Source organism: Sporothrix brasiliensis, assembly GCF_000820605.1.
Source record: "Sporothrix brasiliensis 5110 chromosome Unknown Cont19, whole genome shotgun sequence".
In the NCBI taxonomy this organism is placed as follows: domain Eukaryota; kingdom Fungi; phylum Ascomycota; class Sordariomycetes; order Ophiostomatales; family Ophiostomataceae; genus Sporothrix; species Sporothrix brasiliensis.
In genome coordinates, this window is record NW_024467138.1 from 2,555,467 (window position 1) to 2,570,734 (window position 15,268).

General features: G+C 54.7%; 4 protein-coding genes across 4 annotated transcripts; 2 read left to right on the plus strand and 2 right to left on the minus strand.

The window, feature by feature from the left end:
- Nucleotides 1-330: 330 nt before the first annotated feature.
- Nucleotides 331-3,068, plus strand: SPBR_00185 (complex I intermediate-associated protein; the record flags this gene model as incomplete). Its single annotated transcript, XM_040758505.1, has 2 exons — nucleotides 331-2,831; nucleotides 2,900-3,068. 2 exons carry the CDS (start codon nucleotides 331-333, stop codon nucleotides 3,066-3,068), a joined length of 2,670 nt encoding a protein of 889 aa, XP_040618511.1.
- Nucleotides 3,069-3,285: 217 nt separating this feature from the next.
- On the minus strand, nucleotides 3,286-4,128 carry SPBR_00932 (37S ribosomal protein; the record flags this gene model as incomplete). Its single annotated transcript, XM_040759251.1, has 2 exons — nucleotides 3,286-3,938; nucleotides 4,005-4,128. 2 exons carry the CDS (start codon nucleotides 4,126-4,128, stop codon nucleotides 3,286-3,288), a joined length of 777 nt encoding a protein of 258 aa, XP_040618512.1.
- Nucleotides 4,129-11,144: 7,016 nt separating this feature from the next.
- On the plus strand, nucleotides 11,145-13,528 carry SPBR_00251 (von willebrand factor type a domain containing protein; the record flags this gene model as incomplete). The annotated part of the gene is made up of 3 exons (XM_040758570.1): nucleotides 11,145-11,147; nucleotides 11,215-12,021; nucleotides 12,089-13,528. 3 exons carry the CDS (start codon nucleotides 11,145-11,147, stop codon nucleotides 13,526-13,528), a joined length of 2,250 nt encoding a protein of 749 aa, XP_040618513.1.
- Nucleotides 13,529-13,855: 327 nt separating this feature from the next.
- On the minus strand, nucleotides 13,856-14,845 carry SPBR_00850 (uncharacterized protein; the record flags this gene model as incomplete). The annotated part of the gene is made up of 1 exon (XM_040759169.1): nucleotides 13,856-14,845. One exon carries the CDS (start codon nucleotides 14,843-14,845, stop codon nucleotides 13,856-13,858), a length of 990 nt encoding a protein of 329 aa, XP_040618514.1.
- Between the last annotated feature and the right edge of the window lie 423 nt (nucleotides 14,846-15,268).

Sequence of the window (15,268 nt, forward strand, 5' to 3'; positions counted from 1 at the left end):
CGGCGGAGTTTGGCGCGCCAGAAAAATCCGGCCAAAAAAGAAGTCCCCATTTTGGAACGACATCTCGTAGATCCACCACCAACGACCAACGACCCGGCGCACTCTCACCCCTTCTTGACGGCTCTGTCCACGACCACCACGGCCAATTGATGCCAGCAGTCATGCAGAGGTAAGTTTCTGCTCCAGAACGGTGCCCTGTCCACCTCCCACCGCACCCGTGCGCTGTAGTTAACTCTTCCTCCCCCGCAGTCCGCCCTCATAGCTTTCTTTCTTTTGTACTCCCGCAACGCAGCTTGTGTCGGTGTCCCATATAGCCTCGCGGTAGCAGCCATGCGGTCGCATTTGGCGGCACGCAATGCGTACAGGCGCTGCCTCGTGCATGGCCGCGCCGATGCCCGCCCTGCCGTCCCCTCTGTGACGTCAACCTCGACGTGCTCCCTCTCGACCTCACGAAGCACACCCCCTACCACGAATCCTGTTGCGTCCCCCAGCTGCGCACGGCCTGCTCCCCGTCCACAACGATATACGAGACGCTTCACAACGGTAGAAGCGGGATCCAAAGCTGCAGCAAGATCCTTCTCAACAACCTCTCGGCGAAGCTTCCTAGGCGTTCTCCGCTCGCAAGCCCCTCGCGAGCTCAAAGAGCAGTATGTTGAGCCAGGCTACGATGTGCTCCTGCAATTCCGCGCGAGTGTTGCTGAAGACACCCGCCGGCCGCCGCACGACGACCTGGTCCAGGCCTTCCGCGACTTTTTCGCCTACAAGTATCAGTATGGCAAGCGGGTGAATGCCACCCAAGCACAGTGGTTCCGGCGGCTCTACCAATACCTGCGACACGAGGGTCAGGACCTTGAACAGCAACAGGAGCAGCTCTACGAAAGAGATGGCTGCGCACACGACCTCGATCTCCAAGATCTGCGGAACGCCCGCGAAGCTCTCGCCAAACCGCCGAGCAGTGCCGCAAACACCGCCGCAGCGCACGACCACCTTGAGATGTGCCGCGAGATATACGCGGAACTGCGGAGACGTGGTGCCTACACGCCGCTCGACTTCAAGCGCCACATATTTATTTTGTGCCAGTACGGTGCCTCTGTGGAGGCAGCAGAGCTCCTGACCAAGTACTGGTTATCGCCACAGCCATTGTCCCCTCTCACAGCAAGGACCGTCGATAAACCGGCGGCTGAGCAATCACGTCAAGCCGAGAATGGCAAGCGCTCACGGCGAGACAAGGAGCTGTGGGTGCTGGTGCTGCAAGGCCTGGCAAAAGAAGGTCGCGAAGATGCGCTGCTGGCCGAGGCCAAGGCCGCCGAGGAGGCCGGCCTCGAGTATATGCCCCTCTTCCACGAGATCATGACTACCTTTTACGCACGGCAAAATAACTACGCCAAGACACGGGAGTGGTTTGAGAAGCCCATTGCTGCCCGGCGACACGCGACGGCACAGACATACGCCGAACTGCTTGCCTTTTCGCAGCGCAGCGACGGCAACAACCTCGCCGAGAAGCAGATGTGGATCCAGGCAACATTCCAAGACCTGTGTGACGCCAATCCGGCCAAGGACGTCTGGGACGTCATCTTTCAGTGGGCCGTGGTCTCGCTCGACAAGGGCGTAGACGAGATCCGCCACATGATTTCCACCATGGTGAAGCACAACGCCAACCGGCCCAACATGTCGCCCGACGCGGCCACAGTCAACGGTCTGATTCGGGTGGCCGCAGCCAAGGGGGATGTGCTGCTGGCCGAACGGTTTGTGCAGCTCGGCGCGGCACCCGAGAGTGCCAACGGCCTCGACATTGCACCCGACGCGCAGACATTCATCCTGCAGCTCGACTATCGCGTCAACGCCAACGACCTCAGCGGCGCCTATGCATCGTTTATGCATCTCCAGAGCATTGATTGCCCCGACGAGGAGGACGCGCCCGTCATCAACAAGTACATTCGCGCACTGTGCTCCTCGGCATCCGCGTCTGCAGCCACCACCGGCAACATCAAGAACGTCAAGATCACGCAGCGCATCCGTGACGTTTTGGACATTGCCGAGCACCGCCAAGTCGCACTCGAGCCCGCCACCGTGGTGTCTCTGTGCATGACATTCTTTGGCTGCGACCAGCAGTTCGAGGTCATTGACGTTCTCTCCATGCACGCCATGCAGTACTCGGTGGAGGAGCGCGCCATTGTGCGCGATGCCTTTGTGGAGTACATTGTCGACCGCAATCGGAGCAGCACCGCCCGTGCCTGGGACGCCTACTCACTGCTGCGGCAATACTTTGCCGAGACGCCGCCGGCCAGCCGTGTGCGCGTCATGGACGGCTTCTTCCGCCGCCACCGCCCAGACATGGCCTGCTACGTGTTTGGCCACATGCGCGGTGCCAACGACCCGGCAGTGCGGCCCACGGCCGACCTGTACGTGCGTTGTCTCGAGGGTCTGGGCCGCTGGCCCGACGAAACGGGCCTGAAGATGGTGCACAACATGCTCAAAATAGACACGCGCGTGCAAATGGACACGCGACTGTACAATGCTCTGATGCTGGCGTACGCAGCCAGCGGTGACCGGTCGCGGGCGCTGGACTTCTGGCACGAGATTGACGGCTCCGTGGAAGGCCCCTCGTATGCCACGCTGGCGATTCTATTTTATGTCTGTGAGGGCCTCCCGTTTGGCGACGCGACTGCACGGTCCGTGTGGGCCAAGATGCAGCGCATGGAGGTGGACGTGCCACCAGATGTTTTTGATGCGTACAGCAGCTCCATTGCTGGCCAAGGCCACATTGACGAAGTCCAAAAGCTGATTTCAAACATGGAGAAGAGCGTCGGATACGGGCCGACACTAACGACGTGAGTTACCAACCCTCCCTATTGCGATGCTACGTGTACATTGTATGAACGTCGTCTAACAGCCACAGACTCGGCCTTGCTTGCAACGCTCTCCCTGGCCAGGATCTGCAGGCGTCGTTCGCCGACTGGGCGGCAGCCGAATACCCGGACATCTGGGAGCAGGTGAAGAAGCGCGGCTGTACGGCGAACATCGATGGCCTGCGTCGGTACAAAATTACGCGAGAGTTGAAGGCATGAACCGAAACTATAGGGAGAGAGACAACTGTACATAGAACAAAAATAAAACCGGGGAACATGCTAAGAATAATTACAAAATGTAAAGTCATATATCTTGGTTTTTTGGTTCTTCTTTTATTTATTTTTTGAATCTCTTATACCTATCTATACAATATACACCAGGGCGCTCACGTTCCTGCTACCAACAAAAACGACCCCCCACCCACCCAGCCCCACCCTACCGCTTCCGATTGCTGCCGGTGACCTGCACGTACGTCGGCCTCGGCATTGCTGCAATGGCCGGCGCCAGGATCTCCGGGTGCTTGTGCACACTCGGGTGGATGCCCATGCCAATCGCCCGCCGCACCGCCTTGGCCATGCGCCGCTGGTTCACCGGCCGCAGCGCCGTTTCCCTGCTGCCGCGAATGCGGCCCGTGGACGTCACGAAGTCGGAAATCATGCTAAAGTTGCGGTACTCGTCGATCGGGTTGATGCCCAGGATCTCAATCACGTCGCGCTGGCTCAGGTACGACTCGCCCCACTGGTGCATCTCTTCGACGCCGAGGTCGTGCGCCGTATACAGGTCGCCCACACGCCAGCGCCGCGTCAAGTGGCGCGCGTAGTCTTCTGTGGTCTTGCGCTCGGCCATCTTCTCTAGCGCCGTGCGCTTCTGCTCCTCGCGGCGCTCGTGCATGCGGCGGCGGGTCTCGCTGTCGAAAAGCACGCGGCTCAGGGCCGCGTTGGCGTCGCTCCTGGGGCCGTAGCGGGGCGCAAATGTGGCCGGTCCTCGGCCGGGGCCCTGTTCGCCGTCGGCGGTCGGGCGGGGGCGGCCGTACTCGTCGTTGTTGTCGAGGTCCAGGAAGGAAGCACCGCTCGATGGCGGCGTCCGGGCTAGAGGAAAGTCACAGGTTAGCATGACACCTGTCGCAAGGGAACAGTCGCCAGGAGACAACATACGAGCATCCAAACGGGCACTGCTGTGGAGCGACGCGACGGCAAATCGCTGCGTGATCGGTGCCACAAAGAGGTTACTGCAACGGCTCAATGCCGCTGCAAGGGATGTTGGTAATCTCGGAGGCATGGTGTGTGGTCGTGATGCGGCAATGGATGTCACATCCAGCTTGACGTCGGTCGACCTAGAATTGAAGCTTTTGGAGCCGTGACAATTTTTTGGCTGTACGGGCAGAAATGCGCTAGCCTGTTTTGAAAAAGAGCCCAGTCTTCGCGTAAAGTCACGTGCGTCACGTCGCAACGACTAGAACGACGAAACACCAACGCAATTTAACAAACCGCACGACTGTTTGACTATTGTCCAATTTCATCTGTTTAATGTCTAGGAGCTACATTGTGAACATCTACTGTTATTCTTGTTCTTTAAGGAGTCTCGGGTTATGAGGCTCGACAGCGTATCACAAAACATGTTCGCAAATGAAACAGAAAATGGCTCTAGTCTATGCTTGCCAGCTTAATGTCGCAGCAGCTGTTTGTTCCTTTCACTTTCGTTCTAAGATCACCAGGTTTTCTGTTGTCCTGTTTTCCTGTTTTCCTTTTCTATGTATATATGTGTGTACGCATATCGTTTGCATTTATTGTACTGATCAATTTTATTAATATTATATTTATATATATATAAAGAGGTTTTATTTAAGGAACCAAAAAGTAAATTTACTTCAACCAAAAATTCAAGCTACAAATCCCTACTGACTTAAGAAGATCATCTTCATGTCCTAACAGCTGGCGTACATTGGGCTGTGAGACCGATTTTTTTTTTTAAAAAAAAAATGAGACGGCGTGGGCAACTGGCCATTTTCCAGAAACATACGGCAAGACGAGCAGGATATCTCAGGGAGGCTCGTACTATTAAATTCTGGAGGTGGCATGACCAGGCATCAGGAGACTGGTAGCGCGCCTGTTGAGTCTGTTTTCCCACGAGAAACGGAGTCAAACTGGATACGTACGGTGTCACGGAGAGCGCGATGGGTAAAATTATAACGGAATTTGATCAATTTTCTGTCTGGTGATGAAAAAAAGATCCGAGTGGAGATATACAGAAATAGCCGTACAGACTGCTTCGCTGCGTGATACAAGAACAAACAATCGTGGGAGACGAAAGAGGGAATGGGGTATACGAAAAGAGACTGCGCTGATATGGGAATAGGCAACGAAAAGAAAACACAGAAAGAAAGAGAACAAGAAAAAAGAGACGAGAAAACACAATCCGATATCACCGCCGACCTGTTGTTGAGCCAGTCTTATTTTCCCACGGAGAAGCAGGGCAGCCAAAGCAACAATTTCGCCGACCGTTCCGATTGTGATGAACACCCAATGGGAAAGAAAAGAAAAAGAAACCGAAAGAGACGTTGCCGTCACGTTCTTGTTGTCGTATATCGTTCTGTTGTTGTTTGCCGTTGTCCAGCACCTGTTTTTGCTGCCGTAATTTTTGTCCAGCTGCTGAAAGAAGCAGTGTCCGTTCAGATCGCCGCCGTTGTCTTGTCGTCCAACGCCTTACAAGGATAGAAATGAGCGCGAATAATCCGAAGACAAAATCCGTAAAGCCGCCGTAATAACGAATTCCGTAGCAAATCATGCGATTCGCCCGGACGTCAGAGTCAGACGGCAGGCGAATAAAACGAAAACGACACGCGAAAAGCAGGGCGTAAAATGTTGACAAAAGCAGATGACAGAAAAAATGGAACGCCCGTCTTGGTGTGTTTTGTGCACGTGGGGGGCGTGGGTAAGGACGCGAGCGTGCAGGCACGGCGCATTCCACTTCCGGGCGGTTCCGGAAGACCATAGGCTCCCCCTACAGGCGGCGCGTGTAAGTGCAATTACAGGCACTTTTGGCACTGAACATGGGCGCAGCTGGTGCAGGTGTTGCTGATGACAAACACACCACCGCACAGGTGGCAGTGGACAGCGTAGGCGCTCATGTTGGGAGCGGGCTTCGTGGTGGTCGGGGTGTAGGAGTCGCCCATTGTGATAGTCGAATGGGCTTAGCAAGAGAAAGATATTATGTGACTTGTTGAGATGTAGGTGGTTCTTAGGTGATGTACAGCGTATGCGCCGAGAGTGAGCTTTTTTGCTTGTGTGTGAGACGTTCTCGTTGTGGTTGCTGGTGACAAAGCTTGGACGAATATGTTATGTGATGAAGAGAGGACGAAAGGAGGAAGAAAGAAGAGAGAGACGAAAAGAAAAACATCGAGACGGGGGAACAAAGAGTTAAATACAAGGCAGTCGCGAATTTGAGGGGCATGGGACTGAAAGAGACGAAACGAGCAAAAAGGGAAAGAACGGGGGACAGGATTCTTTGCCTCGCACAGAAAGGGCGGGCGACGACTGCCTTCCAAACTGACGACAAGATCAAATTGGCAATGGAAATGGGCTACGCAGCAAACTGGCGAATAGATGTGAGCCAAGACCACAGGGCTTGACGGATAACAGGGCCAGGCCAATAAAGGCCGACATAAAAAGCAAAAGGTAAAATAATAGCCTTGACCAAGGTTTGACAAGCGCCAGTTTTGGCTCCCACTTCTTTTACTCCGACGGCTCCTGCCTCAAGAACGTGGGCAAATCGGGTTGGAGTGGCGATTATTGCGTCGTCTGAGGCAGGAGCAATTTTAATGTCAAGAGGGAAGGAACAATGGGGCGAACATGGTCGAGCAAAAGTAAAAGGACGAAAACGGCAAGGATACATCATATTCGTAAATCCCAGAGCTCGATCGAGGAACGCGCTCTCAAGCGCCAACAAGAGGTCTGTCACCAGTAGGTAAATCACATTACAAAATGTAATTACGGATGGCGTAGCGAATGCGCGACGGCGGCCACTTACATGAGCGGAAGCCTTGTCGGGGTTGAAAAAAAAAAAAAAAAAAAAAAAAAAAAAAAAAAGGAAAAAGACACTAGAAAGCGGGGGTGACGAATGCTTCCCCGGATTTTACACACTGGAGTTTTCGGAGAAGGAGCCAGCGCAGCCAGGCTCCAGGGAGCACACCAATACTCAAATACCAAGCTCAAGGTAATCAGAGACGAGCAACGGAGGGTCAATCTCACACAAAGATGCTGCGCTAGACGGAGCCGGAGAGACGCTCGGTATGCAGTGCTCATTGCGAGAGGCAAAATGACCCTTGTTTTGCCCGGGTGAATAGAAAAGCGAGTGAGTAAGACGATCCGCTGGAGAGCATGCAACAAAAAGCAGGGTTTTCCTTGAGCATTGCCAAAAACCGCCAGTCAGGGAAATGAGCACAGGAAATGGGACAACGAGGCGAACAGACCAAACAGAGAGCTCCGATAAATGCTGCCCTGTCCAGGTGGCGACAGACATGCATATCTGACTCCTTTTACACAGCGGCTGCAGGCGACACCCATCCGACATCGAATGAAATGGAGGGGGACCCTGAACCAGATGAACTAAGTGAGCCAACGTGAAGCTGGACTGGCTCGTTTGGCAAGATGTTGTCGAAACAGCGGTTTCTGTCTCAGTAGTTCCAACAGACCCCCACTAGCACGGGGAGCGTGGAGCGTGGGTATATGCAGGACAAGTGGGTGGCGCCGCGGAACCTGCGAGAGGCCCGCAAAGGTGATGAGACACCATGCATCGTGAGATGCAGACGCTGAGAAGCAACTTTGTGAAAAGGAGGGTGGACAGGCCATGCAACCAAGACCAAGGACATTGTCAAACAAAGGAGGCGAGGAAACTCATGGAATGGGCACAAAGACCCATCGTGACGATGTGAAACACGTCCAACCCAGCGGGTGAATACGGGACGACGAAAAAGACATGACGAAAGTGGTCGAGACGGTGAATCTCATCAAGATGCAGGGCAATGTTCCCAGAAAACTACCCTGCATTGCACTACGTCAAAGGCCAAGCATTTCGTGGTGGAGGGCCAGGTGACCATTCCGGACAGAAGCGCCAACAGAAAACACAAAGCCGTCCCAATCAGAAGCGAGAGAGCAGCACTCTAGGCCGGAGAAGAGCAACAAAGAGGTAGGCTCGCAAGGATGGTCAGAAAAGAACACAAACAGGGCCCTGGGCGTCGTAGTCAGACACCACACACCCTCACCATTGCAACGACAGCGCCCTGTGCTTCCCCGCATCGACCCTGGCAATAAATCGCCTGTGGCGATCAAAGCTATGACGCATTGAGGGCACGAAGGGCTCGTGGGTGCTGACCTCTGACTGGTCACAACGGATGGAATTCATGAAATTCCCAAGAAAGTGGTCCTGCGTACGCGACTGCGCACACAACGTCGTATGCAAAATGACGATGCCCAGAGACTGGGTGCGGCTGTGCAGAGACAAATGTCACATTCACAACAGGGCAAGTCTCGTGACTTTGAGATGCTCTACTGTGGCAGAGTGTTCCGAATAAGGTGGGAGCTGCACTCTGGAGTCTTGGTCTGAAGGCTGGATTGCAGAATAGGACTCGAAAATGACGATGATGTGAGAAAGGGAGAGGGCGAACGAGGGTAGAGAGAAAAGAGGAGAGCGAAAAAGCGCCCAGATGGATCGTGGGATTTGCATTCAAACATCCGTTGCTGACTACGCTACATAAGCAGTCTGTCCATGCGGCTAGCTCTGTCGGTTGGTTCAAGTATCGTGATGTTCAGATGTTTAGAATGAGAGAACGATCGACCACTACTTTTGGTCCCTAGCTCCCAACATACTCCTAGAACATCCCAGCCTTCTTTTCGTGGCGGCAGCAATGCACAAGGCAATGGCCAGTTAGGCACGCAGGCACAATACCGAGTAACAGACGTATGGAATACGGAGTACGACAACGGAGGAGGTGGTTTTGCCTCCAGAGATAGCCGGCCGCACGGGTGACGATATGCTTTGGATGGGTTGGATAGATGACTATTGACCTCTCTTTGAAATATCCTGAACGAAGCAACGAGGCTCTGCCTGCGGTCTCTGTTCTCACCAGAAATCCGCATTGTTAGCCACAGAGTGAGATGGTCTGTCCAGAGGTCTGTTTACCAGGTCCGCCACACTGAACAAAAGCCCTGTCAGAATCTTCTGTCCGCAAAAAAAAAGGAAAAAAAAGAAAAACAAAAACAACAGCAAAAAAAAAGCCACAGAATCTGCCTGCAATAAGGCTAAGAAAGACTCACTGAAAGAGCCCGAAAAGGTAAACCGTCCTCACCGTCCCCGGTGCCGCCTTCTATTTCGTTTGTTACATTCGTCTCAATGCTTGCCATGGTAAAGGTGAAGCGGGTATGGCGCCTTGACTCTCTGACTCTATTCTCTTTCTACAAAAGTATGCGAGGCTTTCCCAGTGGCAGACTGCTGGTGTATGCCGGCGTCGCCTCTATTTTTCTTTTTGCTCCTTGATCGACACTTACTTAATATCCCAACCTTGGCACTTTCCTGCTGCCTTGGTTGCCCGATGGCCCGCCGCGTGGTCTTCTGCAAGGCGACGCAATTGTCGTGAGACCGTTGAGCCCCCAGCCTCACAACTGTGGCGTTTCACCTGGAATACGGAGGATGAGATGAGGTGAGATGCTGGACGCGGGATCGTTCAGACCCGGCCATGCCTAGACTTTGTTCAAGTTCACGTCTCGTGCTCCCTTCGAATCCCAACACATCCCAGTCCTGGCGGGCGGCCTACGGTGGCGTCTCTGTTACTACCGGTCTTGGTATTGTAGAACGGCCGGTCGCCCACCGAATGACCGTGTGCTGTTCCGTCTCAGTCCAGTAAACTTTCAGCTGGCTGTGCGTCGAGCCTGCGTTAGATACAGCCCACAGACACCTGCCACAGCTGTCATGGGAAGACCCGCGGAAAAGCCGCCAGTCAAAAAGCCGCCAAACATGTGCAAAACATGCTGTTCCTGCTCACATTCTTTCTCACTGATGGCCCGTTGGGAGAGGACATCCCCTAACCAGCCGCAGTAACGGCGCAAGCCCAGCTGTTGGCAACCCGTTCCTGACGCCCCATCCCTGTCAGCGGGGCGTTCTCATTGGCGTGCGCCTCCCTTCCACTTTGTCTGGGCACCTGCCAGATCCTCATTGGTTCGCCGCATTGAGGCATTCTGCAAGGCTCATTCGCCTACATGGTATCTACGATCCCGACGTGTACGGAGAGTGATGTACATGTTACGGATGGATCACAAGTCCGAGAACGTTACGACATCTGCCATACAGTAGCATCACGCTAACAAATGCATGCACGAGAGAATATCACCAAAATTAGCAATTTCATAGTAAGCGGGTAACGAAGAAAGCGACTGCCGGAATAGGCGCATACTGCACTCCGTACCCCTCTCTAACTGTGCCCCCTGCTTCGACGTACCTATCGCTTTTCTATTGAACTGTTAAACCTCCTGATCTTTTTTTTTTTGAGGCCTCGTTGGCCTCGCATCGCTTCTTCTTCAAACTCTGCCACAGATACTCAAAATGAGGAAGAGAGGCGCCTCAAAATAGGAAGGACACCGATGAAACGGGCAACTGCATCCTATGCTTGTATCACAAGCAGCGACACACCCTTTCTTTATCTTCTGCCCCTTCCCCTTCATCGTCTTCTCTTCTCATACTCTGTACATCTCTCACACGATCGTCTCCTGAGTCTACCTTATCTTGAGCCCGCTGGACCAAAGAACACGATATAAAATACGAAACCTACAACTGTCACTACTTTTGTCAGCCTCTTCAACCTCATCAGCCTTGACAACCGCCTTGCCAGTTCCAGACTGCACCAACAGACGCCCAGTCTCCGGGGCTAGATTGTATTGGCCTTGCGTGGCGCCTTGGCCTTTTTGCCCTTTTCTTTGGTAGCCCCGACGGTCTGCAGCTCTATTTCTCCTCGTGGCATCTCCATAACGACATCTTGCATGATTGTATCATAACGGGGAGAAGCCCATTCTTACGATACGAAGCACTCCCCCATCATACAGTGTTACCCCTCGTTCCTTCCCTCTCTTGGTCTCGTCTTCTTTGAAAAGAGGCACACCCTCCGTCTCCTAGAAGCCCTTCGCTCTTTCCCTTTTCTTCGCCTCTTTTTCCGTCAGGTTTTGTTCGCCTGCCATTCGCTCTTTCCTTCACAAGCACACGGCTTTTTATCACATACCCCTTTTCATTTCCCTGCTTTGCAATTCAAAATGGTATAACTTTTCAACATCCCAACGCTCCTCTTGCAATATCAAATTAACTAACACAATTCTTTGCCAGGTTCATATCCCATTGCTGTCGTCTCACAAGGACGCGGCCGCAGAGGAACAAGGAGAAGCCACTGAACAGACTCTGCCGCTGCGGCCCAAGGCGGGCGACTCGCCGCTCTCGGTAGCCATTCACCGTCTGCCCACAGGGGACGGAATGCTCATCAAGGTGACGCCACCAAATCAGCCTGCAGATTTTGCTGCTGTTGGCGCATCGTCAGCACCGGACGACGCTGGGACAGCCCGTCCTCCCCGTCATGTACCATGTGACATTGTCCTAGTCATCGACGTGTCCGGCAGTATGGGCGAAGACGCTCCGGTACCCACGGTGGAAGGCGAGACGCCGGAGCGCAACGGCCTGTCGGTGCTCGACTTGGTCAAGCACGCCTCCCGCACCATTCTTGAGACCCTGGACGAGGGCGACCGGCTCGGCATTGTCACGTTTGCCACGGGCGTCAAAGTGCTCCAGGAGCTGACACAAATGACAAAAGAAAACAAGGACAAGACCCATGCCAAGATCAGGTCTATGGGTCCCGAGAACGCAACCAACCTGTGGCAGGGCATTGTGTCCGGCATCAACCTCTTTCATGGCGGAAAGACCAAGTCCGGCCGCGTGCCTGCTATTATGGTCCTGACCGATGGTTTGCCCAACTTCATGTCCCCTCCGCAGGGCTACATTCCCAAGATGCGCACCCTTGGCCGCATCCCGGCGCCCATCCATACCTTTGGCTTCGGCTACAGCCTGCGCTCTGGTCTGCTCAAGTCCATTTCCGAGTTTACTGGCGGCAACTATGCCTTTATCCCCGACGCCGGCATGATTGTAAGCTCTCAGAGTCTAGGCATTTGATTCCAAAATGTGTTTGCATTGTGATACTAACCGTGTGTAGGGCACCGTGTTTGTCCATGCCGTGGCCAACATGCAGTCGACCTACGCAAATGATGCCGTCCTGCGCCTGACGTACCCTCAGTCTGTGACGATTGAACAGACACAGGGTGAAACCGTCGGTTTACATAAGCCCACGGTTTTGGAACGGAAACAGCAGCTCACCATTGACGTTGGCAACATCCAATACGGCCAGTCGCGCGATGTCTATCTTCGCTACACGCTTAGCCCGGATGCTGGCGACCAAGTGCCCATCGACGCCGAACTCGAATACAGAAAAATGAGCACAGACCTGTACAGGGCGTCGACATCGTGCAACCTGGCAGATGGTCCGTACACCGACGAAAAAGTGGACGATTCCGACTTTGAAATTGTGGACAGCCCGCTGTCGCCACATGATGCTGCTTTCCACATCTCGCGGTCCATGCTTTGCGCATTCCTTTCGTCCCTCAGCCCATTGAACGAGATGGACGAGCACATCAACTCACCATATGCAAAAATCGTTGAAACCGCACAGCTCGATGCATTCATAGAGTCTCTTCCCGCAGGCGAGACGGCGCACGCTGCGGACCCCGCTTGTGCTGCACTGATGGCTGACGTCAACGGCCAGGTGCGCATGGCTCTGTCTCAATTCGTCTACTACAACCGCTGGGGCCGGCATTACTTGCCGAGTCTGCAGGGCGCCCACGCCGCTCAGCAATGCAACTCGTTCAAGGACCCGGGCCCCCTTCTCTACGCGTCATCCAGTCCGCTTTTTATTGCCTGCCGCGACGCATTGGACACGGCCTTTGACACCATCCCGCCTCCCGAGCCCAGCAAGACGCAACGGTCCAATGTACCGGGCGGCGCACCTCCGAGCTACTCCTCGGTCAGCATGGGTCGCTACCGCAACTCTAGGGGCCCGTGCTTTGCTAGTTTCTGCCGTGTGACCTTGGTTGACGGCCGGTACATCCGCGTCAACAAGCTTCGTGCTGGCATGAGTGTCCAGACGCCGCGCGGACCCCGGACCGTTGCCGCCGTGATGAAGACGCCCGTCAGCAGCATCCCCATGGTCACGATTGGCCGTCTTTTGATTACGGCATGGCACCCCGTCTCCCACAACGGCACCAAGTGGGTGTTCCCCTGCCGAGACCCCGTGGCCAACAAGAAGACGACGGTGCGGTACACGGGCTCCATCTACTCAGTGCTCCTCCAGCCCGACGAGGACGCCGATTCGCACGCCGTCAACATTGAAGGCGTCTGGGTGGTCACCCTGGGCCACGGCCTGACACAAAAGACCGACGACGAGGGCGAGACCAACAACGATGTGCGCGTGCACCGCTTCTTTGGCGACTATTCGGCCGTCTGTCGGAGCATGGCGACACTGGATGTGCGCAAGGACGGCCTTGTGATCAATGGTGGCTCGTCACGCAGCAACTTCCGGATGTGGCATACGAGGAAGTAATCGTGTAGTCTGCAGACGGGACATGGGCTCTGCAAAACGTTCTTCATTTTTGGACACGTTCTTTCTCTTTTGTTTGAGTTTTGTAACGTCTGCGTTTTGTTTTATTTTTGGACGCCGTGACGAGCACGCGACGTCAGGAAATGTGGTTTTGTTTTTTTACGTCTTATTTTGTTTAATTTTTGTTTTTGATGCGCTGGGCGCCTTTCAACAACCGTCTCCCCCAGAAACAAAAGCGAAAGACTCAGGATGTAATGCATTGGATGTAATTTTTCGAGATGTTTTGAAAACACCTTTTTACTGGGAAGCAATAGCCCATCACAACGTATTTTACCCCTGTCTCGCCTCAGCCAAGACGCTCGCATCGATCAGCGTCGACAATGTGTCGCGGCTCATCGCGGTCCGCCGGTCGATCCGTGCCACCCACGCGTCCTCCTTTACCAGAACATCCAGCACCTTGTCTGCATGCAGGTCGCCCGTCCACGTGTGCACCGGCCAGACCGCCCTGACCAGGGACGTGTTCCCCGCCAGGCCCAACACCGACGACGCGACCAGCGACACAATCGCGTCCGATGGGCCGCCAGCGGCGCCAAACTGCGCCTCCGCCTTGTCCAGCAGCTTCAGGAACGCCACAATTTCTTTGCGCTTCGCAGGATCCGCCAGTTTGTCCGACGTGCTGTGCAGATTGAACACCTCGCTGTACACAGACCCGTTCTGGAACACGGTGTGCGGCACCGCGGCCGTCGAGAGCGCGTCCAGCACCAGCTGCATCGTCGGCTCCCACATGCCCGCGGCGTCAATGGTGCCGTGGGCCAGCATATACGGCAGCGTGCCCGCCCCACACGGGGCCGCCATGCAAATGCCGCCGTTGACCACGGTGTAGTCGCTGGGGCCGAGCCCCCCCACGTCCTGCAGCAGCCGCTCGACAAAGTACGCGGCCGACGTGCCCGGAATGGTGCCGATGCGTTTCCCTTTGAGGTCCGCAACAGTCGTGGCGGACGCAGACCGCGCCACCAGGCGGTAGGCCACTTCGGCCACGGTGTAGATGATGCGCAGCTTCTTGTGGCTGGCAAACTGGCGCAGGGCCTGGGTCTCGGCGTTGGCGGCGAGGTCGATGGAGGTGTCCGACACAATGTTGGCCACACCGCCGTTGGTGATGGTCCCAACCGACGACGCGCCCCCGGACGAGGCTGACGAGGCCTGCCGGATCGCCCAGAGCTCGGGTGTGTATTCAATCACGCTCAGTGCGCTGGTAATCTTGAGCGTGGCCGACGCGGATGCGGCGGCACCGACGACAGCCAAGACGAGCGGAAGATGCATTTTTCAACGAGGGCGAGAGGACGAGTTTGGACCGGATGGGAAAAATCCTCTGTCGGGATGAGCGATGCACTGAACCAAAACTGACAAGCTCCTGAAGGTGCCAAGAGCCGGTATTAAGAGGCGTCTGTTGAACAGCTGTCACCTCGGCCTCGTCAAAATTAAAGGCAGATCTTTAAATAGACCACTCGGCTCCTCGTTCCTCGCAGGACAAGATACGCAACCCAGGTGGGTTCGGCGTGGGAAACCAGAGACAGTGTAGGCGAGGAACAAATCTCGTTGCATCTGCCGCTCGCAGACATATATGCAACACTATATTTGGGCTCCCCCGTCGTCATCGTCTTCTACCGTTTTCTACTTGACAGCCCTTGTTGACTCTCGGCTGAGATGTCTTAGATGAAGGGGAGATGAATGAACAATCTTGAG